We start from the raw sequence: 23,413 nt of genomic DNA on the forward strand, positions 1-23,413 counted from the left end.
TCATCTGTGGTCCTTCTGCAGTTGGTGCTTCCTCCAGCAAGCACAAAGGAAGTATCCACCTTCAGAACCCTCCTTCTGAACATCTCATGTCACACAAACAGGATGTATTAATAGTAAGTCACATATCTGCCTGTCTCTGTTCTACATCAAACCATCCTATGCTTAAGGAGCTGCTGTGAGTGTCCCAAAGAGACGTTTTCAGCAGCACATATGACTGGAAAAAGCCAAAGCTGAGCCATTGCCACTGGGTGCTCATTTGCTGAGAGATACCTTAGTTCAGTGCCTTATATTATTTTCATCTTAATGCCTGACTGCATCTTAGACTATTTTATACATGTGTTACAATATATTTTATTAAAACAGGACAAGAGCATTCAATGAACTCCAAGTGGCCACACTGACAGTTGTTACCAAAAATGAAACTGATACGTTTGATCTATTCAATATTAATTTTTTCTTTTTTAATTTCATCTTTTATTAGCTCTTGAAGAGTCCATTAGTTATAGCAATCAGAGCACTTCTCATCTCCTTCCTGAAGCAGCCAACAGAATGTCTACTGACGTTCATGCCGATGTGGCAGCACATCAGATCGTTAGACAAGTATATTGCTCTTGGTTTTTCCAGAGACATTCTCCTTACCAGTGCTACTACCCTTCTGGTGTGGATTTCCATGGAACCTCTCCCATATAGGTACCAAACGCAGCCATGTTACATGCCGAGGCACCACACTATCAACAACCATTTGGAGCCACAACCCTGGATCTGCAGACCCAGTCCTGGGGATGGCTGTGGGCAGTGCATATTGCAGCTGCCCTGATCCTTCCATCTCTCCAAAGGAAGCCATGAACTACTCTGGAGCTCCATGCTGAGGGCAGAGGCAATAACTCCAGGGGACAGCAGTTAAACCAAACACTTCTGTATTTAATTAACAGTTCCAGAAGCTCAGAACGCAGACAAATGCACAGAGCTCTGCCCATGACAACTCGCTGTGCAGCACCATCGCCATCCCATGCCTCAAGCACTGCCCATAGCAACTCCTAAACATGAACAACATGGGGTGCTCATGTAGAACTGAACAGCGGTGTCTATTTGCTTCACTCCGCAGAGGTTCCCAACACCTCGGTAACATCGCTCAGCCCAGCAGTTGCCACTTGCCCTCTGCTCCCTGCACGTAGATATTTTGCTCTGTACACCAATAACAGATTTCCCCCCACTAACAAGGCCATCCTATGTCCATGGTGACACACAACGGAACGTCAGTCCTGCTCCTCTTCATCTCCATCCTCATCTTCATCTGCTTGATCTCCAGATTCAATGTCATCTTCATCCTCCACCTGAAATTAAGGTGATCTGTGGTGAGCAATGACATCCCCCCTGCTACCCTTCACATTTAACAATGAGTGCCACGAGCACTCCAGCTTTCCATGCAGTTCTGTGCAGTGCTTTGCAGTGTCACCAATGCAACTGTTCAGTGTTTGCTGGGGTGGCTTTCCTCTATCTGTCCTATATCTGGAAAATTTCCTCAGCTACAGTGATAGCTCTGCACTTGCCACAGATATTCCTCAGACTGACATCTCATTCATACAGCTGGAGCCAAAGCAGATCAACTGCTACCTCCCCAAAAGCAAAAAGGCACCAAAAAGGACTGGTTAAAGTATTGCCATGCCCAGGCTGCCTGAGATCTTACTCAACTCCCTTGTTTGCTCACCGGCATCCCCAGGTCCTTCAGCTTGCTCCTGAGGGCAGACAGCTTCTGGTCCTGGTCAGCGAGCAGCACCAGCAGGTCATCCTGCTCCTTCTTGGCTTCAGCCACCTCCTGCTGCAGTTTGCTCTTCTCATCCTGAAGGATGGCTACCGTGCTGCTAGAAGAGTCCAACTGCTGCTGTAGTGATGCTTTTTCCTCTGAAAGGGCTTTGACTTCACTCTGGAAATAGGACAACCACCACGTTGAAATTCCCCACGGAGGAGAGGTGTACACCTCCCATGTATTGCCCTAAGCACAACGGTGGTGGTACAATCCCCCAGCCCCAGCCCCTCCTTCTACATGGCCATGGCAGTGAGCTGAGGCCCAAGGATGGCTCTGCGCTCACGACTGACCTGCAGCTCCCCCAGCTCCTGTAGCAGCCGGCCCTCCTTCTCTGAGCTCCTCGATGCCACTGCACTGCTGGCACCCAACGAAGGATCTACGGCTGTGCGCTGCAGAAAGGAAGATGGAATCAGAAGCACCCTCACACTGTGCTCGAGCACAACCACCACAATACCATCCTTCCAGTTTTGCACATGCCCATGGACCTATAGCTTTAGCTATTGGATATGATGGGAATCATGGCAGCAGTGTGTTCATGCAGTGTGCTAATGAGTGTTCAGCTTCAGCACCCATCTTGTGATGTCATAGGCTGGTGCTAAGGACACAATCACTTTGTTCTAAGCTATTCTCTACAGCTTTAGTGGGAAATCTTTTCAATAAACAGACAACTACATAAGTTCTGAAGCAGTTGCAGGTCTGCACAGACAGGCAGATGCAGCTGCTGTTGGCCAAACTGTCATGTGTCCATTTCCAAACTCATATCCTCAGATATTTGAGAGAATATCCGTACAAAAATGTAATGGGAGAATTTTGGTGTTTTGGTCATGGTATAAACTCGAAGCACTGAATAACTGATTCCTGTATTAAAACCACTAGCAGCAACACCCTCACAGAGCACTGACTGCAGTCAGGTCTCCTCCCACCTCAGGATTTCTCTAGATCATCCATTGCTTCATTTAACACTACTGAAATTCCTTGCTGATGCGTGTTGTCACAAGGCTGGTGTAGGAGAAGAGCTACCAGGAACGTTTTGTCCCCAAAGGAAAAATAAAGTGGTATGTCACTGGTACCATGGCTTGTAGCTTCTGGTTCTCAGTCTGAAGCTTCGAGATCTCTGCAGCCTGCAATTGGATCTGAGTCCTGAGCATCTCCAATTCCTTTGGGAAACAAAAAGAAATACATGTTTCATTTCAGATAGTAGTTCTTCACACCAGGCTCCTGTTAATTTAAATCTACCAGGGCAATTGCTTCCCAGCCTTGGTTTCCCAATCAGAATGTCCAGTCCACTTTTGAAACACTGCCAGGTATTTGCTGAGGAGCAGCTACCTGAAATCATGGAGCCCACAGGCATGCAGGAACTTACTTTCTATTGTGAATCTCACACTTGGAAACTTTCCTTTAAATACCTGACAATATTTCACAGTGGAAAACAAAAGATTCTCCTGAGTCCTGCGTGCAAGCTGAATTTCTGTTGATGGCATGAAGCTGCTTGGCCAAAGTTACTTGATTTTTAGGTACGCCATCTCAATGCTCTGAGATTGGCATCACCACCAAAAAGAGGGCCATCAGTGGCACCATGGTGCTCAGCACTCCATCCTTAGCTCTGCAGCCAGACACAGCTTCTGTCCAATCCTGAGCTACTTCTGCTCACATAGCTCTGCTGAAAGCACACCACTCACCTTTTGCAATTCAGCACTGTGTTCCATGCCTCCAGAGCTGCTCAGCTGTGAGGACTGTTCTGTCCCCGTTTCCAGCTGCAAAGACTTCTGTAATAGCAACAGGAATTTTAAACATAAAGCTACACAGACTAAACACAGTTCTGTTGTCTGAACACTAAGTGAGATCCTACAGCACCACAGCTCACAGGTTACTCTCAGGAACAGTGTGAAACAAAAAGAAGTCTCTGTTCGAGCCATCCCTCACCATATTTGTTATCATCAGCTATGGCTGCACGATGCCATTACAGAGATGGCCTTCACTGTATAAAGCCAAAAAAAAAAGATGGAAAAAACATAGTACAGCCCTGTCTACCAGTTCTGCTGGGATTACTGGCTCTTGACAGCTTTTTGGCTCTCACCAGGTTCTCAATCACAGCATCCTTCTCCTTGAGCTGCCCCTGTAGCTGCTCATGCCTGTTCCTCCAGTCCTCCAGCTCCTCTCGCAATTTGCTCACTTCTTCCAGCTGAATGCCATTCACCTGCACTGTGTCACCATGGGAACTGTGGTGCTGCGTGTCCTTTCCTAGCAGAAAGTTTGTAACAAAAGTCAGTGACATCATTTAAAGTGTTTGTCCCAGAAATGAATGGACTCATTTCCCTCCTCCTTCCCCCTCACAGAGCTACATAAGCCATCCTAAGTGCAGAACGCAGCAACAGCAAATTGTTAAGTGCTGCCAGAAGCCCTATACAGAGCTCTCACTTGTCACTGTCAACCCTTGACGGATGTATTTGTTTCATAGCTTGCCACAACCTACACAAGATCTCCAGTAACAGTGAGGCCACTGTTCATTATTCCTCCTGAAGCATACCTAGCTGCACTTTAAGGAGGTTGTATTGGTCCTTATGCTGCTGGATCTGCGACACTTGCTGCGTGACTGTCACCTGAAGCTGCTCGTTTTGAGATTTTAATGTGCTAACTTGTTGTTTTAACTCCTCAAGCTCCTGATCCTGGAAAAGAAAAGAGAGCACTTGCAGTATTACTGGAATATAGCACTGTAGGAAGGAAAAGAAGAGCAAACCCTTTCCCAGAATGCAAAGCACTGTTCAGTGGGGATGCTAGTGCTGCCTATAATGAAAAGGAGGACTCCATGCCAATCCAGACAGGATTCTTGGGGTAAAGGGCTGGGGGTATACAGCAGCAGTTTGCTATAGGGCTTAACTCCTTCCAGACCTCTGGAAGAGTGCTCCAGCATCCCCATACCATGGACACCAGGGACAGGGAAAGGAGATAAGAAATCTTGCCCTTGGGTTTTTCTTTGCACCCACTGTAGCCTACACATTTTTGGCTCACTAAGCCTCAGAAGCAGCAGAAGTATCTGCAGCTAGAATAAGCTCAATAAACCTCAGTGGAGGTCTGAAGGTGTTACTTAACCCCAACCACACTGCTGCAGGTTGCAGCCATGTCAGGTCCCTGAGCTACGGGGAGCTACTGCAGTCCCCATTAAAGAGAAGTTACTTAGCTCTACTTCTCAACTATTCCCTCTTTCAGCCACACCTTAGCCATCACCTTTTGAAAGGCGAGAGCATAGAGCATGGTGCCATTGCTCCTCACCTGTTCTCTGATAACCTTCTTGTAGTGGGTCACTATGTTGTCATGCTGCTCCAGGGTCTTCTTGACCTCCTCCTCTTTTTTATCTTCTTCACTGGACTTGTAGATAGCTTTACTTATGACACCTGCCAACAACAGCTGCCGTCAGCCACAGCCTGCTTCATTCATCTGTTTTGTCCTCATAGCAGTTCCAGCCTCCCCCAGTGTAACTCAGCTCAGGAAATGATAAACACAGTGTGTACTTTGGAGAAAACACAGTGGTCACATCACACACTCTTAAAAAACAGAAGAGAAGATACTGCATTTTAACTCCATCACACTGCTGCTAATGGGACACACAGCAGTTGAGCCATAATGAAGAATACAGAAATCAGCAGTGTCTCTCACCTTCCAGTTCCTTCACCAGTTTGGTGAATTCATGATCAAACATCATCTGCTCAGGGCTGGAGAAGCCAGGCTGTGGCTTCTGTGCAGCTCTGGAATACAGCTCATGCTTGCTGATGAAGCCAAGCTTCTCAACAAAGTTCTCCCGCCCAATCCTCTTCTCAATGAGCTGCTTCAGCTTCTCTCTGAAAAGAGGAGACACGTCACAGTGGTGAGGCACTGGCACAGGCTGCTCAGGGAGCTTGTAGAGTCACTGTCCCTGGAGTTGTTCAAGAACCATAGAGATGTGTACTGAGGGGCTGCGTTGGTGGGCATGGTGGAGATGGGTTGGCAATTAGACTTGGTGATCTTAGAGGTCTTCTCAAACCTTTTCATGGAGTCTATGATTCTACTCTATAGCGCTACTCTTGAGAGAAACAATAAAACAGAACAGTTGTTTCTCCAGTAACAACTGTGACTATCCACAGTAGCATTCAACAGTCGACATTGCTCAGTGTGCCACTTGCTCACAGCTGAAGAGCACACAGCTATGAGGCAGAGCAATGACCTCCTCCAAACTGAGCCCACTAATCTGCATGAACACGGATGGCAAACAGTCACCCAAACATTCCTAACCCTTAAAGCACCATCTGCCCCTCATTGACATCCTGCTTTTATTCCCATACCACACTCACTTCCTGTAGTTTTCCAGAGAGTTGTCGTTGTAGTAGATGGAGATGCCGAGCAGCAATGCACAGAGGCCCTGCACCAGCTGCTCCTCCTCTCCCAGGTTCTCAGCAATCTGTCCCGTCAGCTGCAGCTCTCGTTAAGGATGCTGGAGACATTCCATAAGCACAGTGCATACACAGTACTTTGTTCCAAAGTTTGCTTCTAGCTCCTGCCCCAGTGCATTTGCTTTTATATCAAGTATCCCTGTAAACTCACTGACTTAAACATTTAACAGCAATAATCCAAGTGTCTTTCAGGCAAGTGATGCTAACCTGCAGACAGGTCAAGGATACAAAGGGCACGTTGGCTGGGTTGTGCAGGAAGTGAGTGACAGCAATGGAGCAGTTGCTTAGCCACGTGCAGAGCAGCATCAGCAGTCCAACCCGGGTCTGCACTTTGCTGCCCTGAAAGGAACAAAATCCCTATCACTCTCTTCCCACAATGAAAGGCTCCTATTGCGCAAAGAGCTGCAACAATTCACAACTCACCTTTTCAGTTATGTAAAAAAACACAAGGCACACCTTTGACAATCCCCATTTGTTAGTTCTGCTGAGCACAGCTCTATGACACAAGTATGAACTCATTCATTTTAGCTGTTCTCAGTGCAAACCAACAAGCAACACAAATGTCAAATGTGACTCAATACAAATTAGCATCAAGAGAAAACCATAACCAATTAGTTCTGCATTTATATTAATACCAGGGTAACATGAAGGAACACACACACAGCTCTGTAAGGAAAGAACGAGGTGCAAAACCTCAGCTGAGGATTCAATGTAAGAAGCACTGTCCATAACACTGTGCACAAGGGCAGGAGAACATTTGGAACAGACTTCATCGTCTTCCCCCTGACTTCCAGAGATGCAGGTGAGTCATGTCAGAACAATACAGAATGCAGCCACCGGCACTGCACAGCACCCGCCTGCTTGGTGTACATAATAAGCAGATCACCTAGTCCAATCCACTGCTAAAGCCCATTCCCTACAGCAGGTTGAGCAGGAAAGCATCCAGGCAGGTTTTAATTATCTCCAGGGAAGGAGACAACTCTACTTCTCCAGGCAGCCTGTTTTAGTGCTCTGTCATTGTCATAATAAATAAGTTCTTCCTCACGTCTGTATGGAAATGTACTGCAGCTTTGCGCATTGTCCCTTGCTCTGTCACTGCACACTACTGAAAAGAGCCTGGCCTCGTCCACTTGACTACTGCATTCTAGATATTAATAAACAGCGAAAAGATCCCCTCTCAGCCTTCTCCAGGCTGAACAGCCTCAGGTCTCTCAGCCTTTCCTCATAACAGAGATGCTCCAGGCCCCTAACCACTTTTGTGGCCCCCTGCTGAACTCTCTCAAGCAGTTCCCTTTCTTTTTTGAGCTAGGGAACCCATAACTGGACACAGCATTCCAGCTGTGGCCTCACAGTGCAAAGGGGGAGGATCACCTCCTTCAACCTGTTGGCCACATTCTTTGTAATGTGTCCCAGGGTCCCATTGGCCTTCTTGGCTACAAGGGCACACTGCTGTCTCAAGGTCAACTGCTACTCAGCTGTTGGTCAACCAGGATGCCACTGGCACTACTGGCCACAAGGGCACACTGTTGGCCACCAGGACCCGCAGGTCCTTCTCCACAGAGCTCCTTTTCATCATCTCAGCCCCCATTCCTGTACTGATACATACTGATTAGATGCATTAACAGCCCCATGGCACAGCCGACTGTGTAACTCAGAATGGTACAGAAACCCCTGTGAAGAACATGCCCTAATGCTCCCAACCTGCAAGCTCCACTAACTAATGGAGAGGCAGACTGTTCATTTTTCCCTATTAGGTGTTCCTTGCACCTCAGAGTGGCCCAAAACAGCTGAAAACTCCTTTCCCCAGAGTTCCTGCCCTATAGAAAACACTACAGCATACATCTATGTACAATATAGAAGGTAGATTCAGTGCAGGTTGAGCACAAGTTTGCTTTAGAAGCCAGGAGATCAGCAGCACATTCTCAACTTGGATGGCACTAACTGCTGGCTGCAGCCAGCCTGAGCACACAGCATTTTTGACTGTGATTTGTGTAATAGCTGTAATTTGTCTTCCAAGTCCATCTATGAGGTGGATAGGTGGTGAATGAGTACGCCCCGTGGAAAGAAAGCACCCATGTATCCCAAGATCTTTATCCCAGAGTGTTGTGGAGCAACCCCAGAAGACACAGAAAGAAATGGTTATGACTATGCCAGGAAACACCAAATCCAACTGCAACACAGAGCTGTGAGTGGGAACACATGGAGGAGCAGTTAGGGAAACCTCCCAGCAAACCCAAGGCAAAAGAAAAGGCCACTTTGGGCAAGGAAGTGCCACAGTTGTGCCAACAGATACATACCCGTCTGTCGATCTTATCGCCCTGCAAGTTACACATATGTTACTCAGGAACTAGGAGCAAAACACATTGCAGAAACATTCACCAAAGTCTGAATCCCCTGCACCACCAGCCAGGCTCTGCTGATGGAAAAGCAGAATATGTCTCTTCTCCCCACCCATGAGTATAGGGGGCTTCAAGCAAGTCCTAAAATCAGAAGGAGAGAGACCTCCCTCCCATCAGGCTGACACTAACCCTTCCTGCAATGCACCTTCTCAGGAAGAATGTTTTTCCTGAACATGTGGAGTTTCAGCCCAAGGCCAGGCTGGAAAGTGCTGTACCTGTGAGAGTATGTTGGTACACTGTTGCAGCAGCGACACAGGTGGGTTGCCAATGCTTGTTGCCAGCTGCACCCGCAGGAGCTGCTCCTTCAAAGCGGCGTTCTCCTGCAGTGCGTGGGCCAGGGCCACAGCAGCACACCAGTTGGAGAGTGAGTCCGTGGAGAAGAGGCCCCCACAGAGCAGTTGTCCAGCTGACACAGAGCTCCCTGTGGCTGCCAGAGAGGCCAGAGGCACACAGCAGATTAGCATAAGCCAGATAATCAGCTCAGTATATACAACATAACCCTAAGGTTAATACACAGAAAAATTAAAGGCCACGTATTTCAAGTTTTAGAGAAATCATAACCAAATCATTGTGCTTGGATCTGACGCTCAATTGCAAGGAAATAATTCTGCACAACATAACAGCTGATTCAGTAATAAGTTCTTCTAGATCACAACTTTCACTGCAGAGGTGATCGTCTGCATACCGTCAATGGTAGATGGCAGAAGCGTTGAGACAATTTCCCCTTGTCCTTTGTGGTTTTTGTACAAAAAGCACTGGAAGCAATAGAGCACAGCACAGCGGAGCACAAAGGGCTGCCTCTCATTCACCATAGACATCAGCAGCACCACGATGGCAGGCCTGTTGGTAATGGAAAAGAAAACCATCAGGACAGAACTTTGTGTGGAAACAATGGCTGAGGAATGAGTGTCTTAGAACTATAGAATTGCTCAAGGTGGAAGCGACCTTAAAGGTTATCCAGTTCTAGCCCCCAAATGACCTGGCTATTGTCTTGTCTTGAATGTACAAGTCCTTTGCAGGACATCACCAATGCCTGTGCAACACATCATTACCCAGCAGTTACACACATTTCTTCCCTTACCTTGGTGGGTTTGAAGGTGCATTCACAGAGGCAAAGTAGTCCTGGTTCATCTGGCACCCTCGGATGACCTCTGACACAGTGTTAATGGTCTGCAAAAAGGGCAGAGAAAAAATGAAACAGGTCAATAGCTCCATATTTTGTAGTTCAGTAAAAGCAATGATCTACACACAACACCATTATTCAGCCTGACATCTTGGTATTGGAAAAATTTGCTCCCTTTTACCTCTGTCAGGATATCAGCAGGAACTCCGGTTGCCATCAGGATGGTACAGAGCTGCTGTAGCAACCCACAGTGAAACATGGCCTTCTGGCAGCTGGTGGTAGCACCTGGGGGGTTTGTGGGGGACACAAGCACTCGAACAAGCTGGGGGGAAAAAGAAAGGTGCATATGTGAGGAAAGCCCAAGAGCTTCCAAAACAGAACTAAATTCACTTGTTTGATTCTGGGTTTGGTGTTGCTCTCCAAAATTCTGAAGTATGTGACCTCAGCGCAGATGTTGCAATTCAGTAATAAGAAGTGAGGCTGTAGCTGCTCGACTACTTAGCTCATCGTAATTGCATATGAACTCATAAAGGAGGATTCTGTATAAAACACCCCTGGTGATACACTTAACTCCAATCACTGTTGTATCATAAGTTACATGTAATGAAGTTATTTGACACGCTACCCACTGCAAGGTCACAATTTGGAAACAGCACCTGCAGCGGAAGGGGTATCTCACTGATATGGGTACACTGTTACAGAAATGCAGAGAAAACATCTGTTGATACTGGTAGCAGAAGCAAAGTGTAGTGTTTTACCTGCAGCATGAGATGGAGATTCGTTACTTTCTGTGCAGACCAACCGCAGTTGTCATCGCCAACTTCAAACCACGGCTTCATGCGCTGAATGTAGGAACCTTCTTTAAAGAAGTTCTGATTGGAATTGTTATTCTTCAGTAAGTTTTGTAGAAGGAGGAGACAGTCTTCCACCACTATTCCTGGTGAGACAACAAAGGAAAAGATTAATCCAAGATGAAGCAGAGCAATGACTTGTTTCTCCACTTGTTGGTACGTTCCAGAAGGAACAGAGCCCACACTTCTGAACTCTTCATTCTCAGGAGCATCCCATTTTGATCAAGAACTGAATCACATGTATTAACAAATAATCAAAGATCACTATAGGAAATATATCAATATTGATCTGGCATACTTTACATGAAACTATAACTCTGGCTCTTCTGCAAGGCTGAAGCAAAAAATTGTTTTACCAAAGAGACCACACTGATAAACTCTCAGAGAATTCCGTCTGGAAGACAACACTAATAGTGTCAATCTGCTAGGATGCCTTCCAGTCTGGATTTCATAAAAAGGACAAAGGTTTGGCCTTTGCAGGTGTTAGAGAACATGGCAGTATCAAACCTAAGAGTGGGTGACACAGAGCAGCTGCCACATTCCACCCCTCCCACTGCTGTTGCAGAGCACAGCTGGGAATCTGCCCTCATTAAGGCACAAGCGGGAGGAGCACACATGTGGGAGGGGGAAAGCAGCAAGCTCTCAATGCAAAGGAGTTGACATACCAAGTTTCCTGCAATTATTAGCTGCCCAGAAACAACAACTTTGATTTGCTCAGTCCTTCCATACCAACATAGCTGCAATATTTCAGCTGGGAGAGAAGAGGTACGCAATCTTCTGCAGAATATCACTGAGCAGAGACATAGCTTTGTACTGAAACAGATCCTGCAGCAAACCACAATTCATGGCAAAATCATGCGTTGTGAAGAAAAACAAAGCAATACCCATATGCTGCATCTCTGCTGCTCATTCTTCTAACCCTTTTTTTCTCTCCCCCTACATAACAGATTTGGCTGTGAACTCAGGCAGAAACACAGGCCTGTGTAAAAGCTTCAGATATTTCTATACCTCCATCACTGTTTCCTTCTTCTGTTACAATATCCAGAAGTCTCTCGAAGGCATTTTCAAAGGCAACGATCTTCTGTATGGCTGCATTGCTTTTTGTCAGCTGCTGTAACAATAAGACTCCCTTTGTGGGCAGAGGGGAGAAGTGATTACACTGAAGTTTTACCAAGTTTACTATAGAACATCACTTTTTACAACTTACAGCAAGACAGGATCACAGGACAGAACTGCATCCCACCCACCATGGCCATATAATTAACAGCTTTTGATGATGAAGGCTAAATGGCTGCTGCTCTGTACTTACATCATTGCGTATAACCTCTCTGGAGTCTGCTAGTAAATCCATCAGTCTGGACACACCTGCAAGAAACACATTAGAAATGAGTGCAAAAGTTGTGGATTTTTCTTGCTAAAGGTCTTTAGTACCTCCACACTTCAGATTCCTCTAACCCTCCACCACATTTGATGAGTTTCCAGCTTAAAGCTCAGCAGTAGAACACTGCAGCACTCACCCATGGGACTGACGAGGATGATCTGCTGTACCTGAGGCCCTTGCTGCTTTAGGAGAGAGGTGAGGAGCTTCACTCCAGGCCAACGGACATGGAAATCAAATTCCTTTGCAGATTGAGAAGAGTACATTATGTCAAAGCTAGGTCTAATCAAAATGAGAAAGCTCAAGAACTAATGAGTGCTCTAGCCGTCACCACAATGCTGAGCTCCCCAGGTCAATTCACACTCCCACAGCCAGTGACCAGCCCTACACTCCAATGGGTCACCTCACTGAGCATATTGTGCTTCTCTGTTAGTGTTACAACTTCACTTTAAGGTCAGCCACTGGATCACTAACTGAGACAAGCAGCCTTATTTTGCCAGCATAGTACTGCTAGTATAGAGGACGCTCAACTATGACAACTGCAGAGAAAAATAATCAATGACTTAACCCTAATGCCAACTTCCAGATCTCCACCATCATATGATGTATTTTCACCGTGTGTCAGCTATATGTGCCATTGTACACCGCACAAATTGAAACCGGCAAGCTCCAACTATAACCTCTACCTATGTGGTTTTTCTTTCCTATTTATTTATTTGTGTTTTGTTTTTTTTAAACAGTAGCCCTGGTCAGCCAAAGGACAATGAGGGGATCAGACCCAAACAGCATGGATTTACAAAGGGCAGGTCCCACTTGACCAGCCTCATCTCTTGCCATGAACAGACAACTCACTTAGTGGGTGAGGGAAAGGCTGTTGATAATGGGCTACCTAGACTTCAGCAAAGCCTTTGACACAGTCTCCCACAGTATTCTCCTGAAGAAGCTGGCAGCCCGTGGCTTGGACAGGTACAAATTTTGCTGTGTAAAAAAAAAACTGGCTGGAGGGCTGAGCCCAGACAGTGATCCTGAATGGAGTTAAATTCAGCTTGTGACTGGTCACAAGTGCTGCTCCCTTGGGGTTGGTACTGGGGCCTGTTCTGTTCAATATCTTTATTGATGACTTGGATGAGGGCACTGAGTGCACTCTCAGTAAGTTTGCAGATGACACCATGTTGGCTGAAAGTGCTGATCTGCCCAGGGAGGAGGTGGAGTCACTGACCCTGGAGGTGTCCAAGGAAAGTGGTTTGGTGAGAATTACTGGTGATACGTGGACAGTTGGATGGGATGATCCTGTAGGTCTTTTCCAACCTTGGTGATACTATGATAAACTTAGTTTAGAACTTTTTTTTTAAAAAAAAAACAATTAAGAGTAAGAAAACAGTCATTGAGCATGAATTCAGTGGGATGTGAGTTGGAACCATATCCCAGCACTCATAGCCATCAGCTCCTGGTTATTTACTGATCAGCTCAAATAATATCCTGGCACAAGCTACAGCAGTAGCTGGTTGTGGACCAACAGTCTTTACTATTTCTCATCAAATAATTAAAAAGCTTTCCATGTTATTAATCTTTAAATCTGGAATGATTTTTATTTGAGTCACATATCTCACTCACCTGCAACCCCACATTTGCTGTGAGGTCAAACAGTGCTGTACATTTGACACAAAAGCTTCATCAAAAGAGGCAAAATCACATTCATGGAGATGATAGAATGCACCTTTCTGTGCAATGCCATGTATCCCACAGCATCCCAAAGGTAATTTTGTCACTCACCTCCACGAGTGTCAGCAGCAGTGTGACATTCTCTGGCTGCTTAATGAAGATCTCTGTGAACTGACTCCCCAAGTCATCACCTTGTTTTGGCGAGTTCTCCTCTGCAATCACCAACAATGCATTACAACATGCAATTAGAGGAACTTCAGGCAGCCGTGGGTTTTGCTCTGTCTACAAAACAGAGCCATGAACTACAAACAAGGCTTTGAGTCACTTCTCTAGTACTAATGTTGGTACACTTAAGTAACTTTTGGAGCAGACAGAGCAACAGCTGTGCATAAAAAGAGATGGGGCCTGTCTTGCTCTTAACAAGTTTTGAGAGCTATTTTGTTTTAAAGCAAGGAAGAAAGCAGTCTACCAGAAAGTAACTACTTTCAGTAGAAAGATAGAGGGGAGGGAAAAAAAATCCCATCTCTGTTTATCCAAATTCACAGTTCTCAGCCCTATAGTCTCTTGATAGAGCTAAAACCAAACACACTTTTGGGTGTTCTGAGAACTTGGAGTTCTGAGAGCAGACAGGGAAAATGAAGTGCCAATGGTTCCACAAGGCTCCAGGGATCTGGGAGAGGACTCCTTGTAGGGATCTTTCAGCACTGAATGGGAAAGGCAAAGCATATGTCACGTGGAGAGAGTTCTAGCCAGTGTGATGAATGCCATCCATCCAAAAACCTTTTTATGGTGCTACTAGTGGGCAAGTTCAGCAGTTTCCACTTTGGGAACCACATTCAAATTCAAAGAGAATTTTAGATTATCTGGCTGCATTAAAAAAGGGGTGGCCAGCAGGGAGAGAGAGGTGAATGTCCCCCTCTACACAGCTTTTGCAAGGTCCCATCTGGAGTACCGTGATCAGGCCTGAGGCCCCCAGTACAGGAAGGATGTGGAGCCCTTGGAGTGGGGTCCAGAGGAGAGCCACTAAAATGATGAAGTACCTCTCCTATTAGGAAAGGTTGAGGGAACTGGGCTTGTTTAGCTTAGAGAAGAAAAAGCTCAGGAGAGACTTCATCATGGCCTTCCAATGCTTGATGGGAGCATATAAACAGGAGGGGGAATGGCTGTTTATGAGGGTAGACAGTGATAGGGCAAGGGGGAACAGTTTTAAACTAAGACAGGAGAGGCTTAGGTTAGATATTAGGAGGAAGTTTTTCACACAGAGGGTGGTGACACACTGGAGCAGGTTGCCCAAGGAGGCTGTGGATGCCCCATCCCTGGAGGCATCCAAGGCCAGGCTGGATGTGGCTCTGGGCAGCCTGGTCTGGTGGTTGGTGACCCTGCACATAGCAGGGGGTTGCAACTAGATGATCACTGTGGTCCTTTTCAACCCAGGCCATTCTATGATTCTGTTTTTATTTTAGATGGGGAAAATATATTTAATTCAACTCCAGTACTGTTTCTGGGACTCCAGCTTTCTAGCAAAGACAGCAGTAGTCACACCAAAAAGGGATGGGCATTCAGCTGCATGCGACACCAGTGACCACCTCTAAGAACTGAGCGTTCTGTTGGGTTTAACAACAGAAGGCCTTGTTGCTTGTTGCACTCTCAGGGGCATAGAAAACTTGGGCTAAGCACATGTGAAGTAACTGCTGGGGAGCAACACAGGGACACACCCACATACAATCCCAACTCAGGCTAAGCAAAGGCACTGCTACTCAGCTCTTGAATGTTTTACCCTAAAACCACACTGCTATGCATCCTGCACTATAGCACTGCCCTGTGCCTGTGGATGTAACCATGGTGCAGCACAGCTGAAAGCAGCAAGCATAGGAAGAAATGCAGCAAAGCCACCACGTTTCTGACTAAATCCAAAGGGCTGACTGAGGTAGCTGAAGGCAAAAGGAGTTGGTTTTTTTTTCCCCTCTCATTTCAGCTGTAGCATTCATGGCTGCCAATAAGTCGTTGGCAGCTGAGTGGCTATATATAGGGTCAAAGTTTGCAAGTGACCTTGGAGCTCTGCACTCCTTAGGGGAACAGCAAAGCAGAAACCAGAGGACAGTGTTTTTCTACTGGTGCCAAGAAAATAATTTTAATCCAGTCAACCCCATTTCCTTTGGGTTGAAACAGTGATTCAGGACACTAGTATCTATTCCTATGGACTCCAGTATGGGTAAGAAATTCCTATTTGGTCTGTCATTAGGCTGAGCTGACCATTTTTCTGATTAGTTTAGCTGTATTCCTACCAGGAAGCATACACAAGCAATTTGCTTACAATAGGGACAGAAAAGCAGCAACGCTCTGCTGCACATTCTGGGGTGGATGCAATATGAACAAAGTAACAAAAGGGAGGACAGACTGCATGCAAAAATACCTCCAGCCCAGACACATAGCACCAAGCAAAACCCAGGTGCATCCTACAAAGCGTTAGAGGTCAGTTTGTGACAGAGGTGAGCACTATTTCACCATGCATCACTTAAAAGGGACACTGGGAAGGATCTGTGCCAAACTTTGAGGCTTCCTGGAAAAAGAAACTGCATGTCTGTGCACTTTTGTGACATCCTGAACAATAATTTGTCATTATTCCAATCTCGAGAAGTCTGCTGACATTTGACATACCCCAATTGCATAAGAAATCAAACTGGGAACACGCTTTGGCTCCAAGGCAGGCTTGTGTTGCAGAGCAGAGTGCAAAAAGCACCAAACCTCAAAGCAGGTCCTTGCAGTGTCCTTTCTAACAGCATAGAGTATTATGGTGTGAGCAGCACTAAAGCTACAAGCCAAGTGCTACATTTATAGAAGTAAAGGTTCCTTTACCTTCAGAATCGTCTGTCAGTGCAGATAAAGGGAAAAGAGAGAGAGGTTCACAAGTTGAGCAGCATTCCAACAGCACAACCAACAGCAGCACAACACTGATGTTTGGAATAGCCCCCCCTCCTACATCAAAGATGAATGATCCAGGAGTGCTCTCAGCTGGAGTTAGAAAGAACCATCCCACACTCTTCCCAGTACTGATGTTGCCACATATGAAACCCAAATTTATTAAGTTTTTAGCCCTTACTGAGAATGCTGTAATATTCTCCAAAGGAGCTCAGCAGCAAAGCACTACCAGGAGCAGGAAAAGAAGGGCAGGAAAGCAAAGAAAACTGACAACTGGAGAGAGAGTTTGCAATAATATGTCACATGAAATACTTCAGTTTGCACACATCCTGCAGCTACCTAAGCCAAGAGATAACATATTGTAGAAGGCACCGCAAAAGGACACATGGCATAACATGATGCCAGTACGCTGGCAGAAGTCCGTGCACATTGGACAATTCTCATCTACTGCCATCAGAATATTTATCATTTGGTTAAAGGCCCTTTGAAAAAATGACTCAGAGTGAACACAGAAAACAGGTGACTGGAACCCAAGAAGGCTGTGGCAAATGCAGATGTTACAAGCTATCTGGGTCTTCCTCACTTTGGGCACTCGCAGCTCCAGTCTACGTGTTTAATTTTACGATGATTTTTTCACTAATATCATCTTCTGCAAAGCACAGATGGATCTGTAGAACAAGGAGTTACTTCCCATGCTTACTGGCCTCACAGCTTTGTAGGCTGATCAAGAAGGACCTTTGAAAATGAAGGCTGGATGGACGGGGACCACACGTACTCCAGCCTTGACCAACTCTGTGGGCCCATTCCAGCCTGGCTGGTGTTTATGTAACATTGATCTTAAAATTAATCAGCAGGAATTCCAACGTTACTTTTAATGCAATCCCTGCTCAAAGATGTTTTGCATTGCCGTAACAGCTACACGGTAACACAGCATCCTCAGAGTGAGTACAGCTGTTACTGCCACAGCTTACCTTGTTCCTCCTCTTCTAGGTCATTCGATATGACATTGTAGAGCGTGTCCAAGGCATATCCAATTATTTCAGAATCTGAACTGGGAAGAAAAGAACCACTTTTCTTTAATAACTTACTCATTTCCAACATCTCTTACTGTTTCTTCTCTACAGCATTGTTTTTCTGCTCAGGCAGTCCCCCTAACAGCATTACTGAAAGCAAGAAGAGCTGATGATGACAGCTATTTTGTAATACTACATTTTTACCAACCATGAGCTGTCCAGACCTTAGATGGAGTCAAACCCTCAGGACAATCACAGAAGCTGTCACTAGAAGCACATATTCCATCCTGAGCCTCCCTTCCAACTTACTCCTCTGTACATTGGGAGAAACCCCTGATAGGAATTCATAGAATGAAATCAAAGAATAGTGCAGAATGAATCAAATAGCTTGGGTTGGAAGGGACCTCAAACATCATTCAGTTCCAAGCATCTCCCAAACAGGCTGTACCAGGATCACCAACTCAGCCCACCTCAGTCATTACAGGTCTGCAAGCTCTTAACATGCTCAGGAAGCTGCTGGGCTGCCCATCCATCATCTCCAGCCATCAACTCACTTTCTGACACCAACGTGTTTTTCTTACTAAGTCCTCCGTGGTGTAGGGAACCTGCTTTAGCAAGGGGGTTGGACTCGATGATCTCTAGAGGTCCCTTCCACCCCTACAATTCTGTGATTCTGTGATTCTTCAGTAGAGTCCTTTTTCTTCTGCATCCAAACAATCTGTAAATCCAGAGCTACAACAAACATGAACAGAACTGAGGGGCAGAAGAGGGAGTAACCATTTTTGCCATTTGCTTTGTTGCTCGAACAGTCAAACAGCATTGAAGCATGGCTGGTCCAAACAAACTGAAACAATGACACACACAGGAAGGCACCTGAGGGTACATCAGGACAAACCCAACAGCTATTTCCATGTCTCACATAGTATCAGGAGAGTACTGTCACAACATGATCTCACTGAAACTTTCACATATTGTTTCCACTAATCTGCAAAACATACAATATAAGGCTTCTGCACCACCAAGGTGGTATTTGCATTTTAAGAAGCTGCAGTGCCAGCTTGCAGCATACTCTACAAACAACCTGTCCAACCAGCAGCCTTAAAAGCCAGTCCTAATTGAGGTCAGCTATCTTTGCTAAGCCACTAATTAAGAATGACATTTACAGCACACCTAAGGTGACCCACCAGCTGAAAGATGATGGAATGAAGCAATCCATAACAATACTGCTTGCATCACTACAGTGAAGGCTTTAGTGGGTTCTCAAAGACACAAATCACCTCCCTTTACATTTCACTCATACTAAACCAAAAGCCAGAAACCATCAACTCTCAGCATTGTTTGTCCAATGACATTAAGTTGTGAATGAAACCTTGCCCTGCTGTCATCCTCAGGTGACATGTGCAATTTTGGCTTGCCATTAGTGTCACGCAACTCACACCAATAGTTTTTAAGCTGGGCTGTAGTGGAATCAAGAAGAGAAACAGCAGCATCTCTTCTGTCAAAGCACATATAGGAAGGTTTGGTCTCTGTAAGCAGCCTCAACCAGCAGGTACACTTCCATTGCCTGGCTGCTTGTTTCCTCTTTCACCTTTACTGACATTTCAGTTCAACACAGTATAACAAAGCCCATGGTTTCTTTTTCCTGTGACTGAAACAATTCCACATTTGCAAAAAAACATGGAAATTACTTCCTGGAGACTCGTGGGGAAATAAAAAGCAGTGTCAGCCTTGCTTTTGCTTTCCTTTTCTCACACAGGAGAGAGAACACAGCAGCTACAAAAGAATAATCAAATATCATACAGATATGGAAGAAGTTAGCCTCATTTTTCTTGCTGGAAGAACAAAACTGGGATGGTAGCATCACATCTTTGCTATTCACTGCCTTGCTTCCATCTGCTGTTCATCACATATATCTGTATTCCCTTGATCGTTCTGTTCACACTGAAACTGTACAGTTTTTGCACTGCAGTGAAAATCTTCAGTCAATAAATTGACCTCCACTGTCTCAAGCATCCACAGAAGACACAGCCCTTCTGCAAAGCACCAATCCAGAACAAGCCACTGGAGCACTCTCCCTTTGTTCTAGGGGCTTCTATGTGGCACTTGACTACAATGTCAGCTCAGTTCCCCATGAATTCGCAAATTACAGCAAAGAACCACATGGCAGTGTAGGTGTCCATATGGTGTGCTGCCAATGGAGGGTACCTCCAAAAGCTTTTACTTCCTCTTCTAAAACAAAGGCATTTCCTTCCATGAATTTCCACCCTGTCTCACATGGAGTAGAAGGAAGCAGAGTGCTTCTGTCTTGTCACCGATGACAGCATGCCAGGAGAGGACTAACAACAAACATATTCCTTCTTACAGCCACTTTAATAAAATGCATACCACAACTCTGAACATTAGGAAATTAAAGCACATAAATAACAGAGGTTCATACCCTATGTAAATAGAGAATACTTTCAGGTATTAGGTTTCAACCAGTTAGAATTATCATGGTGAATTTTAAAAAAATAAGATTTTTGTATAAATAGAACAAAAAGAATGAAATTCCAAGTTAATTTTGTGCTCTGCTGTCCTCTTACACACCAGGAGTTAAGTGGAGCTGCTCTGCTCAACAGACGGTGCCAAACTTCTTTCCTAACAGTCCCTGGTGGGATGTAGCAATGCCCAAACAGGCACCAAGGAGAAGGTTCTCCAGCTGATCATAGCACCTAACTCACACTGCAAAAAGAACTCTCATTTGTGAAGGAGCCTGGAACATGCCTCGAATGTTACCACGTTCCCACATGGCCAATGCACAAAGCTGAAGAACCAGCCCAAGAAGTCTGTTTTCTATAGAATGAGTTTAAATACTTAAGATCTCAGCCCAAGCAGGAGACAGAGCTTAAGGCAATCTACAAGAAACGGTGTAACAAGTAGAACAACACCTCTACTAAACTAAGGAAAGTGGTGCAGTATCTATTCCAGGATAAAGGCTGTGAAACAATGGAAGCTGCCAACAGCTGCAAACGAAAGAGAAACTACACAAATCTGATGCAGCCCCCACTACATGTTTCAAGAGAAGGAGCAACTTATACGTTGCTATTGATATGTTACTGATAAGTTGTTGATATGTTGGCATATGATATATGACAGCAAGACAAATGCTGCTGGCAATACAGCAGTTGTGCATCTTGAACCATTCCATTCATTCTTTTTAAACACCCAATAGGAAAGCACAGGCGCACCTGTCACTGCTCTCACATTGCAGCACTCTGCAGATCAGCTCTATCCCACACACACCACAGAGCTCTGCTGCATTCTGCACCCCAGCACACACCAGAACATGTCAAGACACAAAGCCACAGTGAGCTTCTCTCAAACAAAACACAACCTACAGGCCAGATGGTCCTCTATAGATTAATTTCCTATTACACGTTCAATCAAAGTTCTGTGGTAAGCAGAATTTTTTTTCCCCATCTGAAAACCCCCAAAATGAAGACATATTCACTGCTTTTTAAACTGCTGCCTGAGTCACACAACACATCCCAGCAGAAACCTAGCAAGCACTGATCCTGGAGGAGCAATTGGAGCCCTACAAAGTCCAGACAATCTCCATGTCTGTACCCAGGAGAGTTCTGTCCAACACCTCCACAGCAAGGAGCTCAGTAGCGTTCTGACTCCGCCTCACAGCTCAGATCCGGCCTGATGAGCAGCTCAGGGGATGAAGGCAGCTCCTTGGCCTCATTTTCTGAAGGACTTCTCCTCTGTGCAACTGCTGCTCTCGTGATCTCTGCTGGTACTGTTTGATCCGACAAGCTGTAGAGCTAAAGCTGAAGGCATGAGCTGTAGACAGCCAAGGGAACAGCAGTAGCAAGGCACCATTCTTAGACCGGCCCATAGCTCCTTCCCAGCTGGTGGAACCTGCCAGGTGAGCCTGGCTGCCAGCAGCCCTCAGAGAGAACTGGAGGGTTTCTGCTTAAGCAAAGCAGGATGCCACTGTCAGGTAGGTTCTCGAGGACTCCTTCCAGATACCAAATCACTGCTTTCCTGATTTCTGTTTGTTGTAGCACTTCTCCTTTTCATGCATACACGTGCAAGTATCCCATACATGCCTTTATGACATTTTAAAAACAAATAAGTGAAGAAAAAAAAAGGAGCTTTATGCTCAAGTTCAGACTGACAGCATCACAATGCAGCCACCCTAAGTATGCAACAGTTGAGGCCCCAATCACAGTAGCACAGAGAGCTCTGAAGTTACACCATGTGGGTGCTGTCACATACAGCAGTGTACAAAACTGAGATGGACAGTAAAACAAATTAAGTTCCAAACAGCATATTCTATTTTGCAAAGCTATATTCTAATTCACCTCTAGTATTTACACTAGAATAACTATATTAGTAGCTATCCATTCTATGTGAAGGGGGCACAAATCTCTTATTTGAACCTTTACAAATAATATTCCTTATAACAGAATCTTCGTAGTGATTCAATCAATAGCATAAACGTGGGGGAAAAATAAAACCATATTTGCTGACATAATTACTCACTCTTAAATTCTACCAACTGTCCAAGAGCAGGTTGGTTTGGGCTGTTTCAAATCCTTTAATTAATACTGTAACTTTAGTTTTACCCTACACTTACCCCTTTTATAGAGTGAGACAAACACTTTTGAAACACGGAGATGCAGTTTGCTGCTGTTTGACCCAGAACTGCTCCTCCCATCCCTAACAGTCCCACCCATTCTGTTCTGTTCAGGTACACTCTCATCACACTGTTCACCATAAACAGTCACCACAAAGCCCCCAAGAGCCCAATTCCCTTCCAGCTGTGTAACCATGCAGGAAAAGGTTTGAATTTATCTCTATCAGCAGAAGGAAGGCACCCAATGGGAGCCCTACCCACAGCAGTATTACTTACCGGTCAGTCTGCAGGACGTGTACTAGGTGCTCCATGGCTTGGATGCCCACCTCCAGCCGGTACTTCTGCAAGGGGAAAACATGGGGTTGGCAACAGGCAGCTCTAAGCCCAAACAACGCTATCAGCACCACAACCAAGCATCTATGTAAACAAGCTGCTGCCCAGAAGGTTTCCCTTAGGAAGCCCCTCTAAGAGTCCGTCAAGGGACCTTCCCAAGATCTCCTCCCACGAACACCCCCAAGGAACTCCAGGCCCGCCTTGAGATCCCCGCTGCTCACCTTTGACAGCGCTTTAAGGGCGCGTACGGCGTCTCGTCGGTCATCTAGCAGAGTAGAAGAGGCCACCCGGTCGCACAGCTTCTGGATCTGGAAAGCACCGGGCGTAGGTCACAGCGCGGCCCCACAGAATCACAGAATGACCCGGGTTGGAAGGGACATCAAGGATCATGTAGTTCCAACCCCCCTGCCTGGCAGGGCCACCAAACATACACATTTACTAGATCAGGTTGCCCAGGGCCCCGTCCAAGCTGGTCTCGAACACCTCCAAGGACGGGGCATCCACAACCTCCCTGGGCAGCCTGTTCCAGGGCCTAACCACTCTCCTAGTGAAGAACTTCCCCCTAACATCCAACCTAAATCTTCCCTCTTATTAACTTAAAACCATTTCCCCGTGTCCTGCTATTGTCAGCCCTTTCCAAGAGTTTACTCCCCTTCTGGCCCCTCCAGGCCCGATCCCCGTCCCCGCCCTCTTCCTATGTCCCTCACCGTATCGGCTCCCGATGGCTGCGGCCCGGCGCTGGGCCCCCCCATAACGCCCCGCAGGAAGTTCATGGCGGTTCGGCCGCGATCCCCCCGGCCCCGCACACCCCCTGCCCCGCTCCACCGTTCCCAGCCCCGCCGCCACCCCCGCGCCGGAAGCGGCCACTGCGCATGCGTCG

At 46.0% G+C, this 23,413-nt stretch overlaps 1 protein-coding gene across 12 annotated transcripts; it reads right to left on the reverse strand.

The window, feature by feature from the left end:
* Window positions 1–435: 435 nt before the first annotated feature.
* USO1 (USO1 vesicle transport factor) lies at window positions 436–23,383 on the reverse strand. 12 transcript variants are annotated; one of them, XM_085545138.1, is made up of 26 exons: window positions 23,241–23,383; window positions 22,755–22,841; window positions 22,477–22,541; window positions 17,535–17,614; window positions 16,501–16,512; window positions 13,756–13,856; window positions 12,122–12,224; window positions 11,914–11,969; window positions 11,613–11,733; window positions 10,512–10,690; window positions 9,935–10,075; window positions 9,712–9,800; window positions 9,316–9,470; window positions 8,846–9,051; window positions 8,529–8,549; window positions 6,460–6,570; window positions 6,133–6,251; window positions 5,462–5,643; window positions 5,078–5,199; window positions 4,335–4,473; window positions 3,885–4,048; window positions 3,487–3,573; window positions 2,878–2,964; window positions 2,098–2,196; window positions 1,709–1,924; window positions 436–1,334 (listed from the first exon to the last, which is right to left on the reverse strand). In XM_085545138.1, exons 1-26 carry the CDS (start codon window positions 23,304–23,306, stop codon window positions 1,257–1,259), a joined length of 2,886 nt encoding a protein of 961 aa, XP_085401264.1. In that variant the 5' UTR covers window positions 23,307–23,383; the 3' UTR covers window positions 436–1,256. The 12 variants fall into 12 exon arrangements, with proteins under 12 accessions (XP_085401264.1, XP_085401263.1, XP_085401271.1 ...); XM_085545137.1 differs by having other exon boundaries at window positions 8,846–9,057; XM_085545145.1 differs by having other exon boundaries at window positions 8,846–9,057; window positions 22,755–22,942.
* Window positions 23,384–23,413: the final 30 nt, after the last annotated feature.

The sequence above is a fragment of the Coturnix japonica genome, chromosome 4, assembly GCF_054131305.1.
Source record: "Coturnix japonica strain WE chromosome 4, WE-NBRP24, whole genome shotgun sequence".
In the NCBI taxonomy this organism is placed as follows: Eukaryota; Metazoa; Chordata; class Aves; order Galliformes; family Phasianidae; genus Coturnix; species Coturnix japonica.

What these genes read in the sequence shown, in the direction of transcription:
- USO1 (XM_085545137.1), bottom strand. Translation starts at nt 23,306, where the DNA reads ATGAACTTCCTGCGGGGCGTTATGGGGGGGCCCAGCGCCGGGCCGCAG. An exon ending in AGAAGGAAACAGTGATGGAG is followed by an intron (nt 10,691 to 11,612) that starts GTATAGAAATAT and finishes TTGTCTCACCAG; the next exon opens with GAATAGTGGTGGAAGACTGT. An exon ending in GTACCAACATACTCTCACAG is followed by an intron (nt 8,550 to 8,845) that starts GTACAGCACTTT and finishes TGTAACTTGCAG; the next exon opens with GGCGATAAGATCGACAGACG.